This window comes from Propithecus coquereli, unplaced genomic scaffold (assembly GCF_000956105.1).
Source record: "Propithecus coquereli isolate 6110/MARCELLA unplaced genomic scaffold, Pcoq_1.0 Scaffold86, whole genome shotgun sequence".
NCBI lineage: Eukaryota > Metazoa > Chordata > Mammalia > Primates > Indriidae > Propithecus > Propithecus coquereli.
In genome coordinates, this window is record NW_012154840.1 from 1158503 (window position 1) to 1173043 (window position 14541).

General features: G+C 37.0%; 1 protein-coding gene across 1 annotated transcript in view; it reads left to right on the forward strand.

Moving 5' to 3' along the window:
* Nucleotides 1-14541, forward strand: part of BRWD3 (bromodomain and WD repeat domain containing 3) — a 148316-nt gene that overhangs the window by 52162 nt on the left and 81613 nt on the right. The window contains 2 exon segments of the mRNA XM_012664071.1: nucleotides 12468-12628; nucleotides 14235-14456. Of these exon segments, the coding sequence (XP_012519525.1) occupies nucleotides 12468-12628; nucleotides 14235-14456 (383 nt within the window).

Genomic DNA, 14541 nt, shown 5'->3' on the forward strand with positions numbered 1-14541 from the left:
CCATATTACTTTCCATAGAGGTTGTGCTAGTTTGCAGTCCCACCAGCAGTGTATGAGTGTTCCTGTCTCTCCACATCCATGCCAACATTTATTGTTTGGGGACTTTTTGATAAAGGCCATTCTCACTGGACTTAAGTGATAACTCATTGTGCTTTTGATTTGCATTTCTCTGAGGATTAGAGATGTTTAGTATTTTTTCAGATGTTTGTTGACCATTAGTGTGTCTTCTTTTGAAAAGTTTCTGTTCATGCCCTTTGCCTACTATTTTGTGGAGTATTTTTATTTTTCCTTGTTGATTTTCCTGACAATTCTTCTAGAGTTCTTACAGTTTCATGCCTTAGGTTTAAGTCTGCCATCCACCATGAGTTGATTTTTGTGAGAGGTGAGTGGTACGGATCCTGTTTCACTCTTCTACATGTGGCTATCCAGTTTTCCCAGCACCATTTATTGAATAAGGATTCTTTTCCTCACTGTATTTTCTTGTCTCCTTTTTCAAAGATTAGATGGCTATATGAGGATGATTCTATATCTGGGTTCTCAGTTCTATTCCATTGGTCTGTGTCTCTGATCTTATGCTAGTACCATGCTGTTTTAGTTACTATAGCTTTGTGGTATAGCTTGAAGTCTGGTAAATTGATGCCTCCCAATTTGTTCTGTTTGCTTAAGATTGCTTTTGCTATACGGGGTCTTCTCTGGTTCCATACGAAGCATAGAATTCTTTTTTCTAGATCTGCAAAAAATGATGTTGGTATTTTAATAGGATTGCATTGGATCTGTAGATCACTTTGGGTAGTGTATACATTTTAACAATGTTGATTCTGTCAACCTATGAGTGTGGCATGATTTTCCACCTGTTTACATCCTTTGCTATTTCCTTCCTCAGTGTTTCTAGTTCTCCCTATAGAGGCTGTTCACCTCCTTAGTTAAAAATATTCCTAGGTATTTTGTTTTCTTTGTTGCTGTTGTGAAGAGTATTGAGTCTTTGATTTGGTTCTCAGTTTGACTGTTGGCGTATAGGAATGTTACTGATTTCTGTACATTGATTTTGTAATCTGAGCCTTTTCTTAATTTGTTTATCAATTCCAGGAGTCTCATCGCAGAATCTTTGGGGTTATCTAGGCATAAGATCATATTGTCAGCGATGAGTGATATTTTGACCTTTTCTGCCCCCATTTGGATGCCCTTCATTTCCTTCTCTTGTCCGATTGCTCTGGCTAGGACTTCCAGCACTATGTTGAATAGAAGTGGTGATAGAGCACAACCTCGTCTTGTTCCAGTTGTAAGCAGGAATGCTTTCAGGTTTCCCCGTTCGGTATGATGTTTTCTGTGGGTTTGTCATATATGGCTTTTTATCATTTTTAGGTAAGACCTGTCTATGCCTATTTTGTTAACTGTTCTTATCATAAAAGGGTGCTGAATTTTGTTGAATGCTTTTTCTGTGTGTCTGGAGAGGATCATATGATCTTTATTTTACTTCTCTTTATGTGTTGAATTATATTTATAGATTTGCATATGTTGAACCATCTCTGCATGTCAGGGATGAAGCCCAGTTGGCCATGATGGATCATTTTTTTGATAAGCACCTGAATTCGGTTTGGTAGGATTTTGTTGAAAATGTTTGCTTCTATATTCATAAGGGATATTGGTCTGGAGATTTCTTTTTTTGTTGTGTCCTTTCCTGGTTGTGGTATCAGGGTGATTTTGGCTTCATAAAAACGCGTTGGGGAGCATTCCTTTTTTCTTGATGTTGTGGAATAATTTCTGCAGGATAGGCACCAGTTCTTCTTTGTAAGTGTGGTAAAATTCAGGTGTGAAACCATCTGGTCCGGGACATTTCTTTTTAGGAAGATTTTTTATTGCTGCTTCAATTTCAGTGCTTGATATTGGTCTGTTCAGGAATTCTGTTTCTTCCTGATTTAGCCTAAGGAGGCTACGTGTTTCTGAGAATTCATACATTTTCTCCATGTTTTCATGTTTATGTGCATAGAGGTTTTTATAGTATTCATAGATGATATTTTGCATTTCCGTGGTATCAGTTGTAATTTCGACTTTTTCATTCCTGATGGAGCTTATTAGAGTCCTTTCTTTTCTGCTTCTGTTAATCTAGCAAGAGGTGTGCCCATTTTGTTTATCTTTTCATAGAACCAAATTTTTGTTTTATTAATATTCCATATAGATTTTTTTGTTATTGATTTATTTACTTGTGCTCTGATCTTTGTTATTTCTTTTCTTCTGCTGGGTTTGGGGTTGGATTGCTCGATATTTTCCAGTTCTTTGAGTTGTTCATTAGATTGTTAATTTGTGATCTTTCTGTCTTTTGAATGTAGGCATTTATGGATATAAATTTTCCTCCCAGGACTGCTTTATCTGTGTCCCACTGATTTTGATAACTTGTGTCTCCTTTATCATTTAGTTCAAGGAATCTTTTGATTTCCATCTTAATTTCATCTGTATCCCAATAATTGTTCAGCAGAAGGTTGTTTAGTTGTGAGTTTGTTTAAAGATGAGAGTTTCTGTTGAAGTTGATTTTTAATTTTATTTCACTGTGGTCTGAGAAGGTGCATGGTATAATTTCTACTTTTTAAAAATTTGTTTAGACATGCTTTGTGGCCTAGGATATGGTCAATCTTAGAGAACATCCCATGAGCTGATGAGAAAAATATATATTCAGTGTTTTGGGGATAGAATGTTCTGTAAATGTCAGTCAGGACCATTTGTCCTAGAGTTCTTTTTAAGTCCATTGTTTCCTTGTTCATTTTCTATTTGGAAGATCTGTCCTGTTCTGTCAGAGGGGTGTTGAAGTGTACAGCTATGCAGTGCTGCTTTTTGTCATTTTATTTAGATCAAGTAGGTTTTACTTTATGAATCTGGGTGCACCTGAGTTAGGTCCATAAATATTTAGAGTTGTTTTCTTGTTGAATTTTACCCTTCACTATTATATAGTGACCATCTTTGTCTTTTATTTCTTTTGTTGTTTTGAAGACTAAATTATCTGAAATCAGGATTGCTATAGCAGCTTTCTTTTGGCTTCCATTTGCATGGAATATTTTTTCCATCACTTCACCTTGAGTTTGAGTGCATCCTTGTGGGTTAGATGGGTTTCTGAAGATAGCAGATAGTTGGTTTCTGTTTATTTATCCATTCCGCCAGCCTGTGTCTCTTTAGTGGGCAGTTCAAGCCTTCACATTTATTGAAAGAATTGATAAGTAGGGCAGATTTCTGTTCATCCTGTTGAGTTGAACTTTGTTGCTTTGTTTTCTCTCTTGAACCCTTGTGGTATCTGGCCTTTGACCTTTAGCTTTCGGATGATTTTAAACTGGTGAGTTTTTATTGTGCTGATCTGTGTTTGTTGCTGCTCTGAGGACTTCTGGAGGGCAGGTCTTGTCTTGATGAATTCTCTCAGTCTTTGCTTGTCTGAGGTCTTTATTTCTCATTCACGTAAGAAACTTAGTTTTGCAGGATAAAAGATTCTAGGTTGGGCATTACTCTGTTTGAGAAGAGAGGGAATGGGGCCCCAGTCTCTTCTGGCTTGTAAGGTCTCAGTTGAGAAGTCTACAATTAGTCTCATGGGTTTTCCTTTGTAGGTTACCTACTTCTTTCACCTTACAGCTCATAGGACAGACACTTTCATGTTTCTCTTGGCCAGTCTGATGACTATGTGTCATGGTATCTTTCTGTTTGCAATGAATCTCTCAGGAGTCCTTTGAGCTTCATGTACCCAGATATCTAGATTTTTAGCAAGGCCAGGGAACTTTTCCTACATTATATGCTCTAATTGTTTATCCAACCCTTGTGTATTTTCTTCTTCACCCTTAGGGGTGCCTATATAATTCTCGTGTTTGGCCTCTTCACATAATCCCACATTTCTTGTAGGTTTTGCTCTTTTCTCTTATTTCTCTCCTCTGTCTCTGCGACTGACTTGTTTAATTAAAAGGTGTTTTCTTCAATTCCTGAGATTCTTTATTCTGTTTGATCTACCCTATTCTTGAGGCTTTCTACTGTGTTTTGTAATTCCTTGAATAAATTCTTCATTTCCAGAAGTTCTGTTTGATTTTTCTGTAATATTGAATTTCTTTAGTGAATTTTTCTTCCATGTCCTGGAGTTTTTTGTGGTTTCTTTGTGTTGCGTATCCATTTGTGCTTGCATATCATTGAGTTTTCTTATAATCCATGTTCAAAAATCTTCTCTGCATTTTAGTGTTCTGAATTTGGTTGAAATTCATTGCTAAAGAGCTGGCGTTCCCCTTTGGGAGTTGTCCTTTCAGTTTGATTCCTCCTACTTCCAGAGTTATTTTGCTGATTTCTTCCCATCTGGAGCAGCTTTTGCTTCTTGCCTTTGGTTTTTCGTTGGGATAATGTCATGCCCAGTTTAATCTCTGAGCCAGTAGGTGGTGCTTGTGGGTGAGTTTCAACCACACCCTGTGTGATGAGTAAGTACATGTAATAAAAAGTCATGCAAATCGACTTCCATGTCAGTAGGTGGTACTTTCTGGGAGGAGAAAGCTGCATTGTTGTTTTTGGGTCCTATAACCAGTTCTCCGTTCCTCTGGAGAGGCACTCTAGTGTCTCATATGGTGGTGGTGGGTCCCTGGGATTTCCAGGCATGTCCTTATTTTCCACCTCAGCGGGGGCAGGTTGGGGAGTGAGCCTGGGCAGTGCCAGATTGTGTGAGCCTGCCCTCAAGCTCCACAAATGCTGTTAGCAGGGGCCTAAGGTATGTTCTCTTCTTCTGTGCAAAGCTACCAGGGAGTGGCTGAAATGGCCCCACTCAGCAAAAAATTCTGCATGTGGAGGTAGGGCTGTACGAGCCCTACAGTCTGGCAGTCTGGAGCAGGCCTGGATCCTTTCCACTCTCCCCTGTTTTGTGGTTTCTCTGAGGCCTCTGCCGGCAGGCATGACCCCAAGCCAGTGGAGCTCCCCTGACTGTAATGCTGGCTGGGCGGTTCCCTGCCCAGGATCACAACCTGAGTTTGGATTGCGGCCCTCCCATAAGAGGACGGTTGCCCCTCTATCACACTGCAGTTAGGAGCCACTCTGATTTGCCCCTGAAGGCACACACACCTCAGTATACTAGTTCACAAATATGCCTTCTGTGCCCCCAGGCAATGTGATTGAGACTTGGGTATACCAGATATGGGCTGCAGGCCTGTCCCCCGGGCCCCGGAGATCAATCCTTGACCTTGCCTGGAATAAGAATGCTAGTCTCAAGTCACCCACAGAGTGCCCAAGCTGGATCAATGTCTTTCTGTCTCGGGGCTTGCCCCACTCTGCTGGAGTCACCAGGTAAGCAGCACCAGGGTGGGCTGGCAGGCAGGGAGCTCACAGTCCGAGTACCCTTTGGTCAGCTGCAGGGCCCCATTAGGAAAGGTCCCGTTCCCTGTGGATGCCTCTGGGTGTTGGGTAAATTGTCTCTCTTGGCAGTCATGTGTAGGGGAAGGCAAGGGGAGAATGAAGCAATTGTGCCTCCCTATCAGCTCAGGTCTGTGTGATGGAAGGTATCCCAAGGGAGCTAGGAGCCTGGTGCCCTGTCTGCAAGAGGCTTACTCACTGCTCACTGGCAGTAGTTGTCTCTGGGCTGGTGTCATCAGATCTCTCTAGCAGCTTGGGAGCCCACCAGAAGTCCAAGATGCAAGGGAGGGGAAATTTAATCACTTCACCTACCCTCGTCACTGGTCTCCAAGCCTGTCGGCTTTAGACCCTGCCAATGCCTTTTTCCTTCCAGTTCTGCTCCGCAACCTCTTGCCGTGGAGTCTCCTGTAGGTTCAGGCACCGTTTCTTCCGACCCTCATCCGATCTATGTTTTTATGTTTGTTCTTTTCACTTTCATCTAAAATCTCGTCTTGCAGAAACACTCTGGCTGGAGGTGTTTCTTGTCTGCCGTCTTGTGCCATATCTTATTATATATAATTCTGTTAATTTTCTTTACCCACTCATCTGTTGGGTCTAGATGGTATTCTTATAGCTGATTAGTTTTATATGTATTTTAAAATATTAAGACTTTGTCATCTTTGTTATATATACACTTTTTTCTTTTCAGTTGTTTTCTTTGTAAATGAGTTTTTTAAAAAGTAAAAGTTGAATTGTATATACTAAAAAATATATAGATGCATAAAGTTTTCAGTAATTGCTCCTTATTTAACAATTTGGGACTGAGATACTAACACTAATGGGATTAAGAGTATTTTGTTTATACGCTTAGTTGTGTTCCTTTGGCAGTTGAGGAACTCAGATATTTGTTGGATGAATGTATGGATTTCCTTTCTGTTAGCTGTTTGCCTCTCCTCTCTGTCTCTTTCTTTCTCTGTCTCTTTCATTCATTCCTCCATTCATTCATTTATTTTTAATTCACAAATAATAATTGTGTATATTTATGGGGTGCACATGTGATATTTTGATGAATGTATACATTGTAGAAAGATTCAGTCAAACTACTTAACATAGCTATCATCTTTGGTAGCTACCTTTCTTCTCTGTTTCTATGAGATCAACTTTTTTAGATTATACATTTAAGTGAAATCATATAGTGTTTGTCTTTCTGTGCTTGGCTTATTTCACTTAGCATCATGTCCTCTAATTCCATGCGAATTGTTGTGAATGACAGAATTACTTTGTTTTTTTAAGGCTGAATAGTATTCCATTCTCTGTGTGTGTATGTGTGTCTATATATATACATACATATATATGTCCATATAAATATACACACACACACACAATCACACATCCACACCCACACCACATTTTGTTTATCCATTTATCCATAGATGGCACTTAGGCTGCTTCCATATCTTGGCTATTGTGAATAATGTTGCAGTGAACATGGTGAAGATGAGAGTGCAGATACCTCTTTGACATACCAATTTCAATTCCTTTGGATGTATACCCAGCAGTGGGATTTCTGGATCATATGGTAATTCTAATTTTAATTTTTTGAGTACGCTTCATGCTATTTTCCAAAATGGCTATACTAATTTACATTCCTGCCAACAGTGTACAAAGGTTCCCTTTTCACTACAACCTCACTAACACTTTTTATCATTTGTCTTTTTGATAATAGCCATTCTAATGTGTGTGAGGTGATATCTCACTGTGGCTTTAATTTGCGTTTCCCTGATGATTAGAGATTTTGAGCATTTTTTAATATATCTATTTACCATTTGTGTGTCTTCGTTTGAGTACTGTCTGTTCAGATTCTTTGTCCATTTTTAAATTGCATTATTTGTTTTGTTGCTATCGAGTTGAGTCCCTTATATATTTTAGATATTAGCACCTTATCAGATATATGGTTCACAAACACTGTTTCCCAGTTTGTAGGTTTTCTCTTCACAATGTTAATTATTTTGTTTGCTGTGCAGAAGCTTATTAGCTTGATGCAATCCCATTTGTCTATTTTTGCTTTTGTTGCCTGTGCTTTTGGAGTTCTAGCCAAGAAATCGTTGCCCAGACCAAAGTTGTGAAGCGTTCTCCCTGTTTTCTGCTGGTAGCCATATAATTTCAAGTCTTATGTTTAAGTCTTTTATCCATTTGGAGATGTATAGGGTGTGAAATAAGGTGTCAATTTCATTTTTATGTAGATAGATATCCAGTGTCCCAGCACTACTTACTAAAGAGGATGTTCCTTCCCCATTGTGTGTTTTTGGAACCTCTGTCAAAAATCAATTGATTGTAGGCTGGGCATGGTGGTTGAGGCCTATAATTCTAGCACTTTGGGATGCCGAGCCAGGAGGATTGTTTGAGTCCAGGAGTTCGAGAACAGCCTGAACAACATAGCAAGACCCCGTCTCTACCAAAAAGAAAAAAAAAATTAGTGGGGTGTGGTGACATGCACCCCTCTACTCAAGAGGCTGAGACAGGAAGATTGCTTGAGTCCAAGAGTTCGAGGTTGCAGTAAGCTATGATGACACAACTGCACTCCAGCCTGGGAAACAGAACAAGACCAAATCTCAAAAAAAAAAAATGTAAAAGGAAATCAATTGACCATAAATGCTTAGGCTAATTTTTCTGGACTTTCTGTCCTCTTCCATTGGTTGTTGTGTCTGTTTTTATACCAGTATCATACTGTTTTGATTGCAAAAGTTTTATGATATATTTTTAAATCAAGGAATGTGATGTGCCTCTACCTTTGTTCTTTTTGCTCACATTTGCCTTGGCTATTCAGGGTCATTTCTGGTTCCATAGGAATTTTAGGATTGTGAAAAGAGACATAGAAGTTCATTATATAACGATAAAGGGGTCAATTCATCAAGAAGTTATAACAGTTGTAAATATGTATGCACCCAACATTGGAAGACCTGCAGATGTAAAGCAAATATTAATAGATCTGAAGGTAGAGAAAGACTGCAATACAATAATAGTAGGGGACTTCTGTACTCTACTTTCAACATTGGACAAATCATCTAGACAGAAAATAAATAAGGAAACACTGGACTTGAACCACACACACTTCAGACTAATTCGACCTAACAGATATTTATAGAACATTCCATATCAAATGTACATGGACTATTCTCCAGAATAGATCATATAGTAGGCCATAAAACAAGTCTTAATAAATTTAAGAAGATTGAAGTCATATCATGTATCTTTTCTGATCACAGTGGCAAGAAACTAGAAATCAATAATGAGGAATCTTGGAGAATTCACAAATATATGCAAATTAAATAACACGCTCATGGATAACCAATGGGTCCAGGAAGAAATTATAAGAAAGTAAAAAATACCTTGGGGCAAATGAAAATGGAAATGCAACACACCAAAACTTATGGAATGCAGCAAAAGCAGTCCTGAGAGGGAAGTTTATAGCAATAAACATTCTCATCAAAAGGAAGAAAGATATCAAATAAACAACCTAACATTATACCTCAAAGAACTGGAAAAAAAGATGAACAAAGCCCAACTTTAGCAGAAGGAAGGAAATAACAAAGATTAGAGCAGAAATAAACAAAATGGAGACCTGAAAAATAATAGGAAATATCAATGAATTTAAAAGTAGTTTTTTTTAAATAAAATCAACGTAACTTTATATGGACTAAGAAAAAAAGAGAAAAGACTGTAAATCATAAGTGAAAGAGGAAACATTATAACTGGTACCACAGAAATACAAAAAGATCATAAGAGACTACTATGAACAACTATAGATCAATAAATTGGGCAACCTAGAAGAAATGGATAATTCCTAGAAATATGCAATCTGCCAAGATTGAATAAAGAAGGAATAGAAAATCTGGACAGACCAATAGTGAATAATGAGATTTAATCAGTAATGAGTTTCCCATCAAATAAAAGCTAATGGCTTCACTGCTGAATTCTACCAAACATTTGAAGCAGAACTAATACCAGTCCTCATCAGACTCTTCCAAAAAATTGAAGAGGAGGGATTACTTTCAAAGTCCTTTTATGATACCAAAGCCAGACAAGGACACTACAAGAAAATAACACTACAGGGCAATATCTCTATTGAAAATAGATGCAAAAATCTTCAATAATATATTAGCAAACCAAATTTAAATGCACATTACAAAGAGTAAAAAAATAAAATGATAAAAAAAAAAAGCTCATTCACTAGGACCAAGTGGGATTTATCCCTGGGATGCAAGGATGACGGCTCAACATACATAACTCAATACATGTGATACACCATATTAACACAATGAAGTACAAAAACCACACTATCATCTCAATAAATGCAAAAAAAAAAGATTTGACAAAAATTCAACATCCATTTATGATGAAAACTCTCAACAAAGTAGTATAGAAGGAATGTACCACCAAACAATAAAGGTCATATATGACAAGCCCACAGCTAACATCATACTCAGTGGTGAAAAGTTCAAAGCTGTTCCTCTAAGAGTAGGAACAAGACAAGGATGACCGCTGTTGCTACTTTTATTCAACATGGTATTGGAAGTCTTAGCTAGAGAACAATTAGGCTGGCTGGCTGGCTGGCTGGATGGCTAGCTAGCTAGCTGAATGAATGAATGAATGAAAAGAAAAGAAAAAAGAAAGAAAGAAAATGTACCCATATAGGAAAGAAAAAAGTGAAGTTGTTTCTGATGACATGACCTTATATCCTAAAACTCTACCAAAAAAAAAAAAAAACTGTTAGAACTGATATATAACTTCAGTCAGGTTGCAAGTTACAAAAACAACATACAAAAATCAGCGGTGTTTCTATACAGTAACAATGAACTATCCAAGGAAATCAAGAAAACAATCCCATTTATGATAGCATCAAAAAAGTACTTATGAGTAAATTTAACCAAGGATAGGTGAAAGATCTGTACAGTTAAGACTATAAAATATGAAAGAAATTGAAGAAGACACAAATAAATTGAAGGTATCCCATGTTCATAGATTGGCTCTTTCTCTCTCCTTTGGCTTGCTTCTCAAAGTTGATTTTCTTTTTTTTTTTTTTCTTCCTCTTCCCTGTTGATGATGATGCTTTTTGTTTTTATACTGTAAGCAGTGATTTTCAACTATAGTAGTTTCTACCCCCCCCCCGCCCCCGGGACATTTGGTTATATCTGGAGATATTTTTTGTTGGTCACAACTTAGGGCTGGGGGATGCAACTAGCATCTAATGGGTACAGGCCAGGGATGCTGCTAAACACCCTACAGTGGACAGGCAGCCCCCAATAATGAATAATTATCCATTCCAAAGAATCAATAGTTTATGATTGAGAAATCCTAAACATTTTTTTCCTTTCCATCTACCTATAATATACGGAGAGAACAAAGCCAAGCAGAAGTAGTGGTTGATTGTTGCAAGGAACTCAAAGCAGTAAGAAATGTTTGGAGAAGGAAGATTTACCAAAGTACCAAAGTTAGGGTACCTCCTATTCCTATCTTAGAGTTGTGGAATTTTCTTTTGGTTGAGATGGGGAGCAGTTGCCAAAAAGAAATCCTCTTGCCTGGTAATGATGCTAGTGCATTTTCTGTCATTATTTACTCAGCATCTTGCAGTTTTACATAAATTCTCAGATCTCTATCTAATGTGTTCTTATAAATTAAATTTGACATTTCATCAATTTTGCTAGTCATTTATCATTTTTTGGTCATTTTTCCAGTTTAAAATGGCCAGTGGATCTACCTTTGCCTGAAAAGAAAGACTTCATTGCTCTTAAGATTGTGAGATGTTGAATGATTTCCTATTGTTGATTGTGGCATGGTTGTAATTATACTAATATAGCTAGTGCTGAGTTCTTGCCTTAAGTTTGCCTTGCTTACCCATAAAGCTATTATCACTTGTACAATATTATTTATGCAGTATGGTCAGATGTCACCTTGCCTCAAAGTGACTTTGAAGTTATAGGGATCCTGTGTTTTGATTAAAATATAATGTGGGGTGTTAAGTATTTTCAGTGTATAAGAGAAGATGAAGAATTTTACAGGGCAAGTGGGTGGTAATAGGTTTTTACATCGGGATACAGATTCTTTTTCAAAAGTGAGCAGAATCCGGATGGTATTTCGAGGAGAATTGTGTAGAATTATACTTTATTTTGGCTATTTTTTAAGGAAATTTTTTTGGGGGGGTCCCATCGAATTTATTTATCTTTTATATTTTTTTATTTCAGGGTATTATGAGGGTACAAACATTTTGGTTACATTTTATGTTTTTGCCTCACCCAAGCGAGGGTTAGAGGCATGCCCTTCCCCTCTACAGTGCGCATCGTGTCCTTTAGCTGTGAGTTTATCCCCCCGTCCCCCTAATCCCTAGAGAGTATTACTGCCATGTGAGCACCATAGTGTTAATCAGTTAGTGCCAATTTGATGCCGAGTACAAGTGGAAAGCAAGTAAACAAGAAATAAATGAGACAGGATCTAAAATGACCTCACAGGATCTGAAGCTTTAAAAGTTCTTTGGTAACTAGAGAGCCTCTAGATTCAGAAACCAAAAAGAGGAGAACCCATAGACAAACCTAGATTGTTTGCTACTTAAAACTGATACAGTGTCATAGCTTTCCTTATCTTTTCACTGCATAGGTCTCTTGTATTACTCTTGAAGTTTTAGGGGAAGTCATATATGGGGTAGACAGGTGTGAGGAGAAAGAGCAGAAGTTTGTAAAATTCCCCGTTTAATGTTTTAAGTGTATATACTTAACTAAACTTTTTATTCTAAAATTCCTTCATGTAATAGAAAGATTCACCTATATATTTAAAGTGACACTGTCTTTGACTATAGTGTACCAAAAAAGGCAAAATGGGAATATCCTTGATAAACCACAGTAAGCCAAACAGAATATCAGACCCCTGGGATTTAACAGAAGAGTATTCTTTAGTGCTTTCTTGTAGTCAACTTGAGCTCATAAAATCCTGAAATGTGTAAGGGAATTTACACTTCTTATAGGGTAGAATTGCTATGGTGTGTGTACTTTGTTTTGTCTCATCTTAGTATTCATGACTTAATTTCATGAAGTAGGTTTCACTTTTAGATTGTAAGAAGTAAATCTCTTCTATTTTATTTTTTTCAGTGACTATCACCTCTGCCAGGCAACTAACCGGATGTAGTCGCTTCAGCCATATTTTCCCTTCATCTGCTTACCAGCACATTAAGATGCATAAGAGGATTCTGGGGCATTTGTCATCTGTCTACTGTGTAGCATTTGACAGAAGTGGGAGAAGAATTTTTACAGTGAGTTTAAAATTTATGATATAGTAACATATATATAAATATAACAATTGAAGCTAGACTTCATGGCATTGCATTGTGCTTTGTAATGGACATATGAATGCAGAAAAAGATGAGTGGAAATTTAAAGTCTTTTTCTATTTTATATAAGTAAATGGGTGATCTATAATCTCCGTTATCTTTTGGGAAATTTTTAATTAAAAAATAAACCTTCAGAAGGCCTTATATTCTAGAGGTGGTTAATTTATGTGAAACAAATATACTCAATTTCATTCCATTTTAGCAAACTTTATTACTTTTATTTTATTTTTTATTTTTTTAGAGACAAAGTCTCACTCTGTTGCCCAGGCTGAAGTGCAGTGGCACGATCATAGCTCACTGCAACCTTGAATTCCTGGGCTCAAGCAATCCTCCCGTCTCAGCCTCCTAAGTAGCTGGGACTAATAGGCACAGGCTACCACTCCTGGCTAACTGTTTTGTTTTTTTTAGAGACAAGGTCTTACTATGTTGCCCAGGCCGCTCTTGAACTCCTGGGCTCAAGCAATCCTCCCTCCTCGGCCTCCCAAAGTGCTGGGATTACAGGCTTGAAACATTGTGCCTAGCAGTAAACATTTATTAAGGTGCACTTTCCGTGTGTCACATAGTGTAATTGCTGCCAGTTTTGTTTAATTAATGATTACTTCACCTTTATGATTGAATAGTTGAACTATGCATTTAACAATGAATATTATAATTATTTTGTATATCTTTCTTTGATTATAGTATTGATTATTTTTAAAATTGGGTTTTTATTAGTCAGATCATCCTGTAAGCTTTTGAACACAAAATTGTAGCACACCAATATTTCCAAGAAAGGGCTTAGTCTCATTACTTTAGTACTAAATTAACATAGAAGTGTGGGTTACAGCATATTTTTTTTTATATTTGTATGCTACAGCAAAGGAAATGAAGTTAGGACTCCTTAGAATTCATTACTGACTCTTCCATTGATGACATTATGACTCTAAACGGGACACCTAAGTATTTGAATGTTAATGATCATGACGAGGATGATGAATGCCATCTTTTAATAAACAGATAATTATTAAATAACTTATCTACCATATTGAAGTAGAATTGCTTTTTACTATTTTTAAAGCTCTTTTGAAATTCTCAATAGGAAGTTCAACATAATATTTTTACCAGAGATTATTATTAACAGCCTGCCTCGTGTTTACTGAGAAATGCATATAGACTTTAGGTTAAATTTTGAAGTATTTGTAGAAAAAAATATTTAAGTAATAAAAAAGGCTACCAGGCCTAAGGAAAGAAATATGGTAGAAATACTTAATGCTAAATCACTTAAAAGTCAGTTTAAAATATTTTGATTTATCAGGATTGGTAATAGTTTTGAGTTCTTCAGAAATGCCATTGTCAATTTTGACAATGCCTTGTTAGTGCTATCATTTGCATGTCATTTATATTTGCTACTGGATATGTATTATATAGAAAAAAGTAAAGACTTAGAAGTAATTTAATAAAATCCTCTCTTTGTCTTTTTGGCCTTTTTTGAAGGGGGCAGTGAATTTCTGCTTCATTATAAATATTCTGTCCTTTTTTGTTACTATAGGGTTCAGATGACTGTTTGGTAAAAATTTGGGCTACAGATGATGGACGCCTTCTTGCTACACTTCGAGGGCACTCTGCTGAAATTTCTGATATGGCTGTTAACTATGAAAACACTCTTATTGCCGCAGGCAGCTGTGATAAGGTTGTAAGAGTATGGTGTCTTCGAACTTGTGCACCGGTTGCAGTCCTTCAGGGACATTCAGCTTCTATTACTTCCATACAGGTAAGAAAAATTATAAGATAGCTCTAACATATTATAAAGGTGAGAATCATTTTTTGTTACATTGTATGGATGATAGCACAAATAA